The 13,523-nt window shown below is 36.1% G+C and overlaps 1 protein-coding gene across 1 annotated transcript; it reads left to right on the top strand.

The window, feature by feature from the left end:
- Nucleotides 1-444: 444 nt before the first annotated feature.
- NPY5R (neuropeptide Y receptor Y5) lies at nt 445-2,060 on the top strand. The gene has a single exon (XM_032593039.1). It carries the CDS (start codon nt 445-447, stop codon nt 1,813-1,815), a length of 1,371 nt encoding a protein of 456 aa, XP_032448930.1. The 3' UTR covers nt 1,816-2,060.
- The last annotated feature ends 11,463 nt before the right edge of the window (nt 2,061-13,523 follow it).

Genomic DNA, 13,523 nt, shown 5'->3' with positions numbered 1-13,523 from the left:
GGAATACTTTAGCATAGGTGACTTTTAAGTTTGACCTTGATTGAAGTTGGAAATGAAGGAATATTTAAGGTAAGATTATGTGACCACACCATGAGTAGGCACCGTGACAGGATAAATAATAGCAATGAGCTGTTGTAAATTAGGTATCTTGAAACTCTTACATATATTTGCCTTTTCCTTCCCTTTCGTCATATCTACATAAATTTAAAGAACAAGGTTTGCTATTTTACAACACATTAACACACCACAGAAGTGATGGTAGGCTTAGGTTTACTGTAATTGTTATTGGCTGATATTTGCTGTGCTCTTAGAACCAGTTCAAGACCTCCCAAAACTTTTTTGGGAGATTAGTAAGGTAACAGGAGCAAATTGTAAAATTTAGTTTCCCTCTCAGTGTATTAATTTATAGTGGTCACGTAACTTTTTTTTTTAAGTTGGTAACTAATGTCTTTTTATTCCAAGCAGGACTGTGATATGGATTTAGAGCTCCAGGACTTTTATAACAAGACACTTGCCACTGAGAACAGTACTGGGGCCCCTCGGAGCTCTGATTTCCCAGTGTGGGATGACTATAAAAGCAGTGTAGATGACCTGCAGTATTTTCTGATTGGACTTTATACATTTGTAAGTCTTCTTGGTTTCATGGGGAATCTCCTTATTTTAATGGCACTCATGAGAAAGCGTAACCAGAAGACTACAGTAAACTTCCTCATAGGAAATTTGGCCTTCTCTGATATCTTGGTTGTGTTGTTTTGCTCACCTTTCACACTGACCTCCGTCTTGCTGGATCAGTGGATGTTTGGCAAAGTCATGTGTCATATTATGCCTTTTCTTCAGTGTGTTTCAGTTCTGGTCTCAACTTTAATTTTAATATCAATTGCCATTGTCAGGTATCATATGATAAAACATCCTATATCTAATAATTTAACGGCAAACCATGGCTACTTCTTGATAGCTACTGTCTGGACGCTAGGTTTTGCGATTTGTTCTCCTCTTCCAGTGTTTCACAGTCTGGTGGAACTTCAGGAAACATTTGGCTCAACATTGCTGAGCAGCAGGTATTTATGCGTTGAGTCGTGGCCATCCGATTCATACAGAATTGCTTTTACCATCTCTTTATTGCTAGTTCAGTATATTCTGCCCTTGGTGTGTCTAACCATAAGTCATACCAGTGTCTGCAGGAGTATAAGCTGTGGGTTGTCCAACCAAGAAAGCAAACTAGAAGAAAATGAGATGATCAACTTAACTCTTCATCCATTCAAAAAGAGTGGGCCTCAGGGGAAACTTTCCAGCAGCCAGAAATGGAGCTATTCATTCATCAGAAAACACAGAAGAAGATACAGTAAGAAGACAGCGTGCGTGTTACCTGCTCCAGCAAGACCTTCTCAAGAGAACCATTCAAGAATGCTTCCAGAAAACTTTGGGTCTGTAAAAAGTCAGCTCTCGTCATCCAGTAAGTTCATACCAGGAGTCCCCACCTGCTTTGAGATGAAACCTGAAGAAAACTCAGACGTTCATGAAATGAGAGTAAACCGTTCGATCATGAGGATAAAAAAGAGATCTCGAAGTGTTTTTTATAGACTAACCATATTGATATTGGTGTTTGCTGTTAGCTGGATGCCACTACACCTTTTCCATGTGGTAACTGATTTTAATGATAACCTTATTTCAAATAGGCATTTCAAGTTGGTGTATTGCATCTGTCATTTGTTAGGCATGATGTCTTGTTGTCTGAATCCTATTCTGTATGGATTTCTTAATAATGGGATCAAAGCTGATTTAATTTCCCTTATACAGTGTCTTCATATGTCATAATCCCAAATGTTTATCAAGGAAAGAACAAATGTTGGGATGGTCTAAAACACATTCACAACAACTATTTATGTATAGTAAACACGTTTTAGTAACATGAAATTCAATTTATGTATAAGAGTTCTGGATTTGAATGTCAATTCATAATATATGGAAGATAATTTTCATGTGTTATATATAATATGATGAGTTCATTTAGTTACATAAAGTCAATGTCAGTACACTCTGTAATTTCATTTTAAATATGGGGCACCTGGGTGGCTCAGTCGGTTGAGCGTCCGACTTTGGCTCAGGTCATGATCTCGCGGTCCGTGAGTTTGAGCCCTGCGTCGGGCTCTGTGCTGACAGCTCAGAGCCTGGAGCCTGCTTCAGATTCTGTGTCTCCCTCTCTCCCTGCCCCTCTGTCACTTGTGCTCTGTCTCTCAAAAACTAAATAAACATTTAAAAAAATTAAATAGTAGTTATATTAAGTTTCATTTAATCTTGTCTTGTAAACAAATAAATTGTAATTTTTATTTAAAATAAAAGTTATATCGAACCAACTCAGTATTTTTGGTTGAAAATTATAATAAGCAAAAATATTTTTCCTAAGGATCATTTAATTTCAAATGTGAGGAATATATATTATCTATTTATCTTCAATTCCACTTCACAGGCTTCTTAATATTTAGGTTGTGAAAATACCAAAAACATTTAGGATGCTCAGCAAATCATAACAAATGATACATGTATGCCCAAGTCATGATCAAAATTGTAAGCATTGGGTACAGTTTTGGCAGGAAAACACTTATTTCCTGTTATTGATAATTGGTCAGATTGTTCATTTACTCCCACTATCCTAGTAATACACAATTAATTTACCAAATAAAAGTGGATTTTAAATCTTTTCTAGTCTTATACCACATTGACACTATCGAAGAAAGATTGTTTTCATGTACATCTTTTATAATCTAAAATGTGAAGTGTAAATGGTGTATGTATTTCTAAATATTAAATAACTTTTTAAAAATACTTAGTGTCCACAAGAAAAAAAGGTTAATTTTTTTGGCCAAGATATAGAATGATTCATATACTTTGTGCTATTTCAGTAGTGAGGTCTCATATACTATCTTACTAAACTTTACAATTGAGACTTTTTGTTTATTCCAGCCGGTTTTTTAAAAAAACTGAGCCCCTGAAAATTGAATATTTTCACATATGGCTCATATGTGCAAAATGACATTGCTGTCTTCATTTCGTACAACTGATTTAACGTCCCTTGTAGTGATTTCTGTTCACAAAGGAAAACAACAAAACAAGAAACATCTTAGGTTTGCAAGTAGGTAATTCGGGTAGTTTTTTAATCTATTGAAAATCCAAAACCTCTATGGCGGCTTTCTTTCGCACACCCTCCGCCTCCTTTGCTACATGTTGTCTACACATGGGGGAAGCTGAAAATGGTGCTAGTCCACATGGTATCCCAAGCTCACTCCTACTGAACTCCAGCTGAGGAGTAACTGTTTTGCCCGGTCTCCATGTTATGTACGCCTGTGTAATTGTATGGTCCGTCCTAAGCAAGGTCAGGAGCTGAGAGTCCAACCCCAGTATCCTCCACCCCTACTGACACTGCATCGATTGTGTAGTTGCATAGACACTCCACCATGCCCTCCATTGTGTTCTCAGCCGGGCTCTTCTGCTCTATCGGGTCTTGTACCTGCCAAGTCTGGCGACTGCTGGGAAACTTTAAATTCGTGACCAAGAACTCTGCAGGAGCTTATGAAATTCTGTTCCTCACATAGATCACTGAGAACTGAAGCAGGCAGCATGGATGTACTGAGTTCTTCTCTGCCCACACACTATGAGCTGCCATATCTACATTGCTGTGCTCACCCTATGTTGCCACAAAAGCACTCTGCTTTTCAGTCTTTTTCTAGATTTTCAAATATGAAACTGTGTACACTCCCCTCTACTTTTAGCTTCTCTCTGATCTATCTGATGCTATATTAATGTCCTCCCCAAGTTTTTATATGGCCACAGATAGAAAAAATGAAAGAACTTTGGTTCACTTTTGCTTTTCTTTTTCTCTCCTTTTTTTTTTATTCTAAGAGCCTCTATTTCTTTCTGCCTACAAAGGTTGTTCCCTACTTATAATATCTTCGTTTTTCTCTTCACTATGCCTTACAGTAAAATTACGTTCGGAACATCAAGGTTTGCTTTTGGAAAAGGAAGCTTTTGTGATTTAAAACCCGTTTCCCCTCATCAGTGCTTAGATTCAAGTGTATTAAGCAATAAACCTTGACCAAAACCAAAAAGTCTAGGCTGAAGAATGACTTCTTATTTCTAAAAGCAATAGGATAGATAGATAGATGATAGATAGATAGATAGATAGATAGATAAATAAAAGCAATAGGTATTTTCACTTTCACTAGGGCAGTCAATTTCAAGGCATAATTTTAGTGGCTAGAGCGGGATGGGGGTGAGGGGGAACTCACTGATAAGTGCAAATATAAATGTATAAGGAGGTATTTTATCATGTTAGAATGAATTATATTAGTAAATGTACAATACCTGTCAAACTTCACAGATTTTATGGTTGCTGAGAGATGAGTTTAGTTAAACTGGATAGACTAATTTGAAGTATTTATTTTAAAGTTTATTTATTTTGAGAGAGAGAGAGAGATCGAGGGAGGGACAAAGAGAGAGAATCCTGAGCAGGCTCCATGCTGTCAGTGCAGAGCCCGACACAGGGCTTGATCCCACAAACTGTGATACCATGACCCGAGCTGAAGTTGGTTGCTCAACTGACTGAATCACCCATGCTTCCCTGAATGTTCTTAATAATTGAAAGTTGAGAAGTTTGACGGTATTGGTGGATAGACACCATAATGGTTTGGGAAGTTTATTATGAATAATAATTTCTTCCATGGAGTCTTGGTTAGAGAGTTAAACAATTTATGTTCAGTCAACTCTCTATTGCTCTGGAGCTGATTATCTTAAATCTCCTATTCTTTTCTGGTGTCTGACTTGATCACTTATTCCACAGCATCTTCACAAAGCATGGCTAGGGGAAATAAAAAGAGATGAAATTATAAACAGTCAACCTCATTACTTTTAACAATTATTCTTAAATATTTATTTCAAAAAGAGATGTTAAATTGAGTTTTAGTTGTTATTTAAATTCTTCTTGCTAGCTATGTTGTCCATTACTGTGGGTAATAAAACACTAAAACAAAACAAAAACTGAGAAGTCACAAAGAACAACTAAAATAATTAAATGACGAAGCAATGTATGTGAGGATTACTTCATTCAGATAGTATTGAGTACGTACTGTGTACCAGAAACTCTTGTAGGTGCTTTGGGATATAACAATGAAAAAGATCCCTGCTGTTCTTTGTTTGCCTTCTGGGAGAAAGGGGTCAGTGGCAGGAGGTGGACAAACAATAAACAATAAGACAATACAAAGTGAATTAGGTAGTAACGATATATAGATATATAGATATATAGATTAGTATATAGATAGACGCATTCATTTCCTAAGGCTTCCTTAACAGAATGCCACAAGCTGGGTGACTTAAAACAACAGAAAATTATTGTCTGACAGTTCTGAAGTCTAAAAATCCGAAATCAATGTGTCCACAGGGTAACGCTCCAATGAAAACTTACAGAGGAATCCTTCCTTGCCTCTTCTTAGCTTCAGGGTTAGCCAGTGGTCTTTGGTGGGTTTTGCAGGTGCATAAATGGTCTCTGTCTTCGTCATCACATGATGTTCTTCCTATGTCTGTGTTCAAGTTTCTCTCTTCTCTGTAAGGAGATCAGTCATGTTGGAGTAGCCCCCACCCATGCCCCCATTCCAGTAAGAACTCCTCCTAATTTAACTAATTACATCTGTTAAGGATCCTATTTCCAAATAAGGTCACATTCTGAGGTTCTGGGGTTAGGGTTTCCGCATTTCTTTGGTGGGGTATGTGTGTAGAGGGAGTGCAGGTAACTCCTAACAAAATGGTAGTGGATATTAGTAATGATAAGAGCCTTAGAACAATAAAGAGCAGAGTCATAAGGGGTGTGCATTTGTCAGGAGAAGCAAGAGAGTTGGATGTAATTTCTAATGGGATGCCTCCATCATCCTCATTGAGAAGATAACTTTTGTGCAAAGATTTGAAAAAGGCAAGAAGCTGTGTGGCAGTAAGGAAAAAGAGCACTCCAGGCAGAAAATATGGCCAATGCAAAGGCCTTGAAGTTGGAGCACATTTCAAGTGTTAAAGAACAGGAAGGAAAGCACTATACCAGAAGTATAGTCAAGAGAGAGAAATTAGATAAGGAGCTAATTCAAGGACGGCTCTTATAGGTTCTTACAGGCATTTGGAAGGACGTTGATTTCTACTCTTCAGAAAATTGAGAGCTATTGTGAATTTTGACCAGACTTAGGATACAATATGACTTACATTTTGAAAGGATCACTCTAGCTATGAGAAGAAACTATGTTCCTCTGTCTTCTTTTATGATGTCAGCAAACATGAATGCTTAATATCTATCTATCTATAGATATACACATTAAGGCATTAAGTAGAAGTATGTGTGTATATATACATACATAGGAACTAAGCATATTTATGTATGTGTAAAGAGAGAGACATTAAGCATTCCTTTTTTCCTAAATCATATATATGCGTATGTGTGTGCTTTAATTCCATAATTTCTTTTACACTTTTTACATTAAATGCATTAATGGAATGATACTTTCCTGTATCCATCATTTGGCTACCCAATGGTATAGTTCTTTCAGGAAAGACAAGATGAATACTTACTACTACCTCTTTATTTTTTGGATATCAGAAAATAAATGATATTTTATTTAAATGAAACATATTCATGTAAACTCATTTGATAGGTTTGGATACATTGCCTTTATTGTTATTATTAATAAGAAGCTCAAATAGTTTCATCTTTGGCTAATGGAAGTCTCCACAAATCGGCTCTGGGTCATTTTTTTTTTTTTTTGATCTAGTATTTGTAATTGTTATCTGTGGGAAGATCAGGTCCAATAGCTAGTCAGTCATCCACATCTAATGTGGAACTTCATTATGCACATTCTAAGTCATAGGTGACAAAGAGGAAATCTGAAAAAATGATAATTTCTCAACCATGGGATTTCAAATCTCTCTTTCTTTCTCTCAGAAGGTGTACTAAGGCATTGAATTTCAAGAGCTAGGCAGTATAATGTAGAACTTAGATAATTTAGGAAGTAACTTTTTCACATACTGTGGTGGCCAGAGTCCTGCACCACTCTCAAATTTACCACAGAAGTATTTTTGAGGATAGTGATTTAAGGAAAACTGTCTCTCTACCCAAAGAATATTTTGACACCAAATATGTGGGGTTTTCCCCCACACCAACCACCAATTCTCCAACTCTTGGGGTAATAGTTGAGTGTTCAATAACTTAATTCAATTCTGACACTAACTACCTGGAGTTAGCACAGATCTCACAGGCAAGGACTCAGTCCCAAAAAACTGCTCCTACTTCAGACACTAGTCAGAAATCTGAGGTTGTCAAATAATTGACTATAAATCTCGGGTTCCCACAACCCTTAGAGACCAAATATATATTTAATATTATATTAATATTACTTTACAGTGATAAAAGAATGCCAAGGGGTGCCTGGGTGGCTCAGTCAGTGAAGCGTCCAACTTCGGCTCAGGTCACCATCTCGCAGTTCATGAGTTCGAGCCCCTCGTGTCAGGCTCTGTGCTGGCAGCTAAGAGCCTGGAGCCTGCTTCAGATTCTGTGTCTCCCTCTCTCTCTGCCCCTCCCCCATGCGCACTCCATCTCTCTCAAAAATAAATAAGAACATTTAAAAAATTTAAAAAAAAGAATGCCAAGATATTATGACTTTACTCTTATGCATCATACATTAAAATCTTACTCCTAGTACTCTATTCTAAGTAACATGTCAACAAATTCTTATCTACAATTACTGACCTGATATGATCTAAACTTACATAAAGCTATGTATAGGCTTTATTTATACCACTTAGTAGATATATTCATGCATTTTGCTCCAGAAATATTCATATTTTTGATTGTAGAATGCAACCCCAGACCATACTGAAGGTAATAGATAATAGGTGGTATGATATCCTAATACTAAATATTTTTCTAAATACACTTGACTTCAGAGTTTTGGATGAATGCTTGTGGTTATATAATCTATATATGTACTACTTATTAATTCCCCATCAACCACACTTTAGCAAATAACTTCTTTGAATAATCTCTTTATCCCTTGTGTATATATGTATGTATTTAAAAGGATTCACCGTGGGTTTGTCACACAATTCTAAATCTCCTAGTTCTCTCAAGTTCTAAGCTTCACATCCTTTCTAGCTCAGGTAATCTACTGCCATTTAAATTCCCTAGTCCTTGGGTAAATTCCTAGCAGTGCTATTGCTGGGTCATAGGATAGGTCTATTTTTAATTTTCTGAGGAATCTCCACACTGCTTTCCAGAGTGGCTGCACCAATTTGCATTCCCACCAACAGTGCAAGAGGGTTCCCGTTTCTCCACATCCTCTCCAGCATCTATAGTCTCCTGATTTGTTCATTTTGGCCACTCTGACTGGCGTGAGGTGATATCTGAGTGTGGTTTTGATTTGTATTTCCCTGATAAGGAGCGATGTTGATGCTAAGTGAAATAAGCCATACAGAGAAAGACAGATACCATATGTTTTCACTCTTATGTGGATCCTGAGAAACTTAACAGAAACCCATGGAGGAGGGGAAGGAAAAAAAAAAAAAGAGGTTAGAGTGGGAGAGAGCCAAAGCATACGAGACTCTTGAAAACTGAGAACAAACTGAGGGTTGATGGGGGGTGGGAGGGAGGGGAAAGTGGGTGATGGGTATTGAGGGGGGCACCTTTTGGGATGAGCACTGGGTGTTGTATGGAAACCAATTTGACAATAAATTTCATATATTGGAAAAATAAATAAATAAATTCCCTAGTCCTTGAATCTCAAGTAGCAATAGCTTTTATCAGGCATAGCAAAAATTAGTCTTGGGTGCTTGGACACCATCTAGTAAGGGTTGTAAAGGCTCCTCTGGTCTCTGGAGGGAGGGGTACAATCACTGGTGATCACTGTCATCCCCAGAGGAAGAGAAGCCAGAACACAGAGCAGTGTTATTTTTGACCATCTCCAGTTGATTCTCTAATCCAGGCACAATCTCTAGTATGTCTTAAAAAATACTGAATTGAAACAACACTGCTATAGCACTGTGCTAGTAAATAGCAAGATTAAAAAACCGAGTAGTCATGTATATCATCTTAATCACCATCAACAATAGATGCTTATTATTTGCCAGACACACTGGAGGCACTTTACATGAATGTTCTCATGTGCAACGTTGCCTTCGAGGACAGTGCTATCTGGTACTCCTTTGACCCAGTGTATCCTTATTGTGGTCTGTAGACCTTCATGGAACTCATGGAAGGGTTTCAGGCCATTGAAATCACTGAAGATACAAATAAGTGCTGTTTAAGTGTCTATTAAAATAATATTTATTACACTGTCCACTTTCTTTTAAAAGACAGCTTTTAGAGATCCTGAATGCATACTGAGCCAAAGTTCATGTTAGGCAGTGTAAGCCAGAGGAGATACTGGTAACACAATAAGTCTGTTGATAAAATACTCAGCGGAACACTGTAAACCACAGTGGCACTTTTCACCATTAAAAAGTCTGTAACTCTTTAGTCTTAGACTCAAGTTGTTTCATATGGACTATTATTTCATAGGAAGCATAAGGAACACTGGTGTTAAACTACAAGTTAATGAGAGGGATGAACATGAAATTTTGCAAATTTGTCTCAAGATGCTCTTCAACAGTTTTAGAAGTTGCATTATCTAGTTAAAAATTTTATGTAGCAAATTAAGATGTCTCTATAACTAATAAAAACATTGTTAAAATAGAAAATAACCTGGCCTGTTTGGTGTTTGATTTATTGGGGGATAATGATTATCCAAATCCATGATAAAGTGTTGGAGTGAAGTGATCTAAATAGAATTACCTAGAATCAGATTGCTAAAATATTCTTATTAAAATGTTGAATTTATTAAGTGCAAATTGAGACAATTTGAAACATCAGATTATAAAAGCAGGGATTTTTTTTTGTATATGATTGACTTCACAAACATTTTGTTGTATCTAAATCTATAGGTTAATATTCATGTACCATTAAAAGTAAAATTTTGGGGACACCTGGGTGGCTCAGTTGGTTAAGTGTCCGACCTTGGCTCAGGTCATGATCTCGTGGTTCATTAGTTCGAGCCCCGTGTCAGGCTTTCTGTTGACAGCTCAGAGCCTGGAGCCTACTTAGGATTCTGTGTGTGTGTGTGTGTGTGTGTCTCTCTCTCTCTGCCCCTCTCCTGTTCACGCTCTGTCTCTCTCTGTCTCAAAAATAAACAAGCACTATAAAAAATTTTTTTAAAGTATAATTTTCATTTGTGAATTTGTGAAGCTATTCTGACTTAAAGTAAGTTAAAATATGTGTTAAATATAAAAAAATCTAAATCTCTCTAGAGATATAGTGGGTATTGTTAAAGCTCATCAAAAACAATACTCGCCTTTCCCATAAAATAAAATAAAATAAAATAAAATAAAATAAAATAATAAAAGTTTACCTTGAGCAATAGCTTTGGCAGTATCTATAAATACTTTTGTTGTGTACATGTTCATAGTGCTGAGCTAGGAGTTTTGGTGGCAATTCAGGAGATGGGAAGGAAAGGGGCAAAGTGGCTCACTATAATCTTGTGCTTTTTGATTATTTGCTTTTTTTCTCCATTCAAGCCCGCTGACTCAGGCTTCCCACACTCAATAATAACTGATTTGAAGTCCTCTTCCCCAATTAATCTGTCTCACCTCTCTTTTCTCCTAGAGTTACCCATCTTTTGTCTCGTTTCCTGTTACTCTTCCTACATCTTTTTCTCTTATTCTATTGTGCACCCTGAAAAAGCTGTGACAGGCTGCTCCCTGCCCTGATTTTGATGACTTTCCTTAAAGAATAGGATTCTTACCAGAAAGAGTTTCCTTCTTCGACTTATTAGAATGTTATAATGGAAAGATTTGATTTGAGTTGAATCTAGCTCTGTTTTCATAGGAGATTTTGGTCAGAAACAGTAACTCTTTTGAAATGACCATACTGATGATCTCAGAGTTTAGACAGCAGACACTTGAATTTAGATTCTCCCTGCTTAAAGGAGTATATGTCTACTCTTTCTAGCTACACTTTAACCAAAACCAAAGTGTCTTTGCTTCCTGTCTTTCAACAAGACAGATCATTTCAGACATGCATAAATAGAATTTTCTCATCCTATTTGCAAATATTTTAAAAGCTATAGCAATTTGATATGGAATCAGAAGTAATAGAGATGGGGGAAGGATGACATAAAGACACAGATAATCCAAAGATCATGTCCATTTGACTTTGCTAAGCCTTTTTCACTTTGGAAAAATTATTTTTTTTTAAATGTATTCACTTAGACTCTTGACAAAATAGGTATGTTTATTAACTTGAATAAGTTCTGCCAGGTTGCAGTAAGGAGCAGTAAAGAGAAGTCCTTCTACTGCTTATGTGGATGATGAAGGGTTTGTGGTGGTTAATACCAGACACTGATATTTCCACTATGTTATTTTCAGGTAGCTACAGAAAGCTATAACTACCTGATAGAAAAAAGTCAACTCACCAGGAGTATACTCATTTTACTCCTATCCTAAAAACCAAATTGAGATATGTTTTTTAATGACAACATTTTTGAGATGTAATTAACATGCTGTAAAATCCATCCTTTTAAAGGGTACAATCTGGTGCCCAGGCTGGCTCAGTCAGTAGAGCATGTGACTCTTGATCACAGGGTCACCAGTTGAAGCCCCACATTGGGTGTGGAGCCTACTTAAAATGAAAAGAAAATTTTTTTAATGAAATAAAATTAGATTTCAAATAAATAAATAAATAAATAAATAAAGTGTACAAGCCAGTGAGTTTTCTTACATTCACAGAATTGTGCAACCATGACCACTATCTAATTGTCGAACATTTTCATTATCCTAAACATCCCTGTACCTATTAGGAGTCACTCCACATTTCCCCCTCCTCCCTTCCTCTGGTAACCACTAATCTACTTTCTGTTTTTGTTTATTTGTCTTTTCTGGACATTTCATATAAATGGAATCATAAATGTAGTCTTTAATGATTGGCTTCATTCATTAGTATATGTTTTCAAGGTTCATCTGTCTATGTGGTAGCATGTGTTGGTATTTCATTCACTTCTATTGCCAATTAATATTCTTCTGAATTACTCTACCACACTTTATCAATTCATCTTTTGATGGACATTTAGGTTGTTGGCATGAAGTAGTGTCTCCTATAATTTTAATGTGAATTTCCCTCATGACTAATGGTGTTGAGCATCTTTTCATATGCTCACTTGAAATCAGTCTTAGGAATAATGTCTATTCATTATTTGTCTTTCGGTTGACTTGTAAGATCTCTTTATATATTCCAGTTAAAAGTCCCTCACAAAATATAGGATTTGCAAATATTTTTCTCATTTTGTAGGTTATCTTTTCACTTTCTTGATGGTGTTCTTTGAAGCACAAAGTTTTCTAATTTTGATGAAGTACAATTTATCTACTTCTTCTTTTCACTTGTGCTTTTGGTGTCATTGCATAATCCAAGGTTATGGAAATGTATTCCTAAATTTTCTTTTAAGAGTTTGTTGGGTTTAGATCTTACATTTTGTTCTATGATCCATTTTGAGTTTGTATTGTATATGGCTGTGAGGCAGAGATCCTTCTTCATTATTTTGCATACATACATCCAGTTGTCCTAGCAACATTTGTTGAAAAGACTGTTTTCTCCCCATTGAATTCTTTCTGTACTCTTGTTAAAATCCATTGACCATTAGTATAAGTATTTATTTCTGGACTCTGAATTCTATTCCAATGATTTGTAATTCTAGACTTAGTACCACACCATCTTGATTACTAGCTTTGTAGTAAGTTTTGAAATCAGAAAGTGAGTTGTTCAACTTAGTACTTTTTCAAGATTGTTTTGGGTCCTTGCATTTACATATGAATATTTTGCTCTCTCTTCTCTTTCTGGAACTCCCATTACGCCTATTTTGGTCTCATGATAAATTAAATTTGTTTTAGAAAATTCTCTATATTTTAATACATTTGCAATTTTTCCCAGGCAATTTTTATTATTTCATTTTGTTATGAAATGATATTATTGCTAAATTCTGAATGCTTTTAAAATTATTACTTTTTAAATTTTTGTTATTTTCTTTGATTTATGCTTTAGATAAGTTAGGTGTTGCATAAGCATATCATTTTTCTTTTTTCTGGTTATAGTAAATAATCTTCACGATCACTTCTTGCTCAGGGTAAGCCTGCCTTTCTGATGTGATGACAAGGTCAGGAACAGCAAACTAAATAACAGACTCCCAACCCTAGATTTCTGGCTAGTGTACACAAGAATAAGCTTCTGTCTTTTTCCATACCACAGTTCTTTCCATACATTAGTGTCAACTACATCATGAACAGGTGCATTTGACAGAACTGCCTTGAACCAACCAGAGAGCCCAAGAGAAGGAGGAATTCTTTAGGACCTAGAAACACATGCTTGGATTTACTTTTTTTTTTTTTAATGTTTATTTATTCTTGAGAGAAAGAGGGGGGAA

This window comes from Lynx canadensis, chromosome B1 (assembly GCF_007474595.2).
Source record: "Lynx canadensis isolate LIC74 chromosome B1, mLynCan4.pri.v2, whole genome shotgun sequence".
NCBI lineage: Eukaryota > Metazoa > Chordata > Mammalia > Carnivora > Felidae > Lynx > Lynx canadensis.
The sequence above is the reverse complement of the archived record's forward strand: the minus strand, read 5'-3'. Positions and strand labels throughout refer to the sequence as shown.

What these genes read in the sequence shown, in the direction of transcription:
- NPY5R (XM_032593039.1), top strand. Translation starts at nt 445, where the DNA reads ATGTCTTTTTATTCCAAGCAGGACTGTGATATGGATTTAGAGCTCCAG.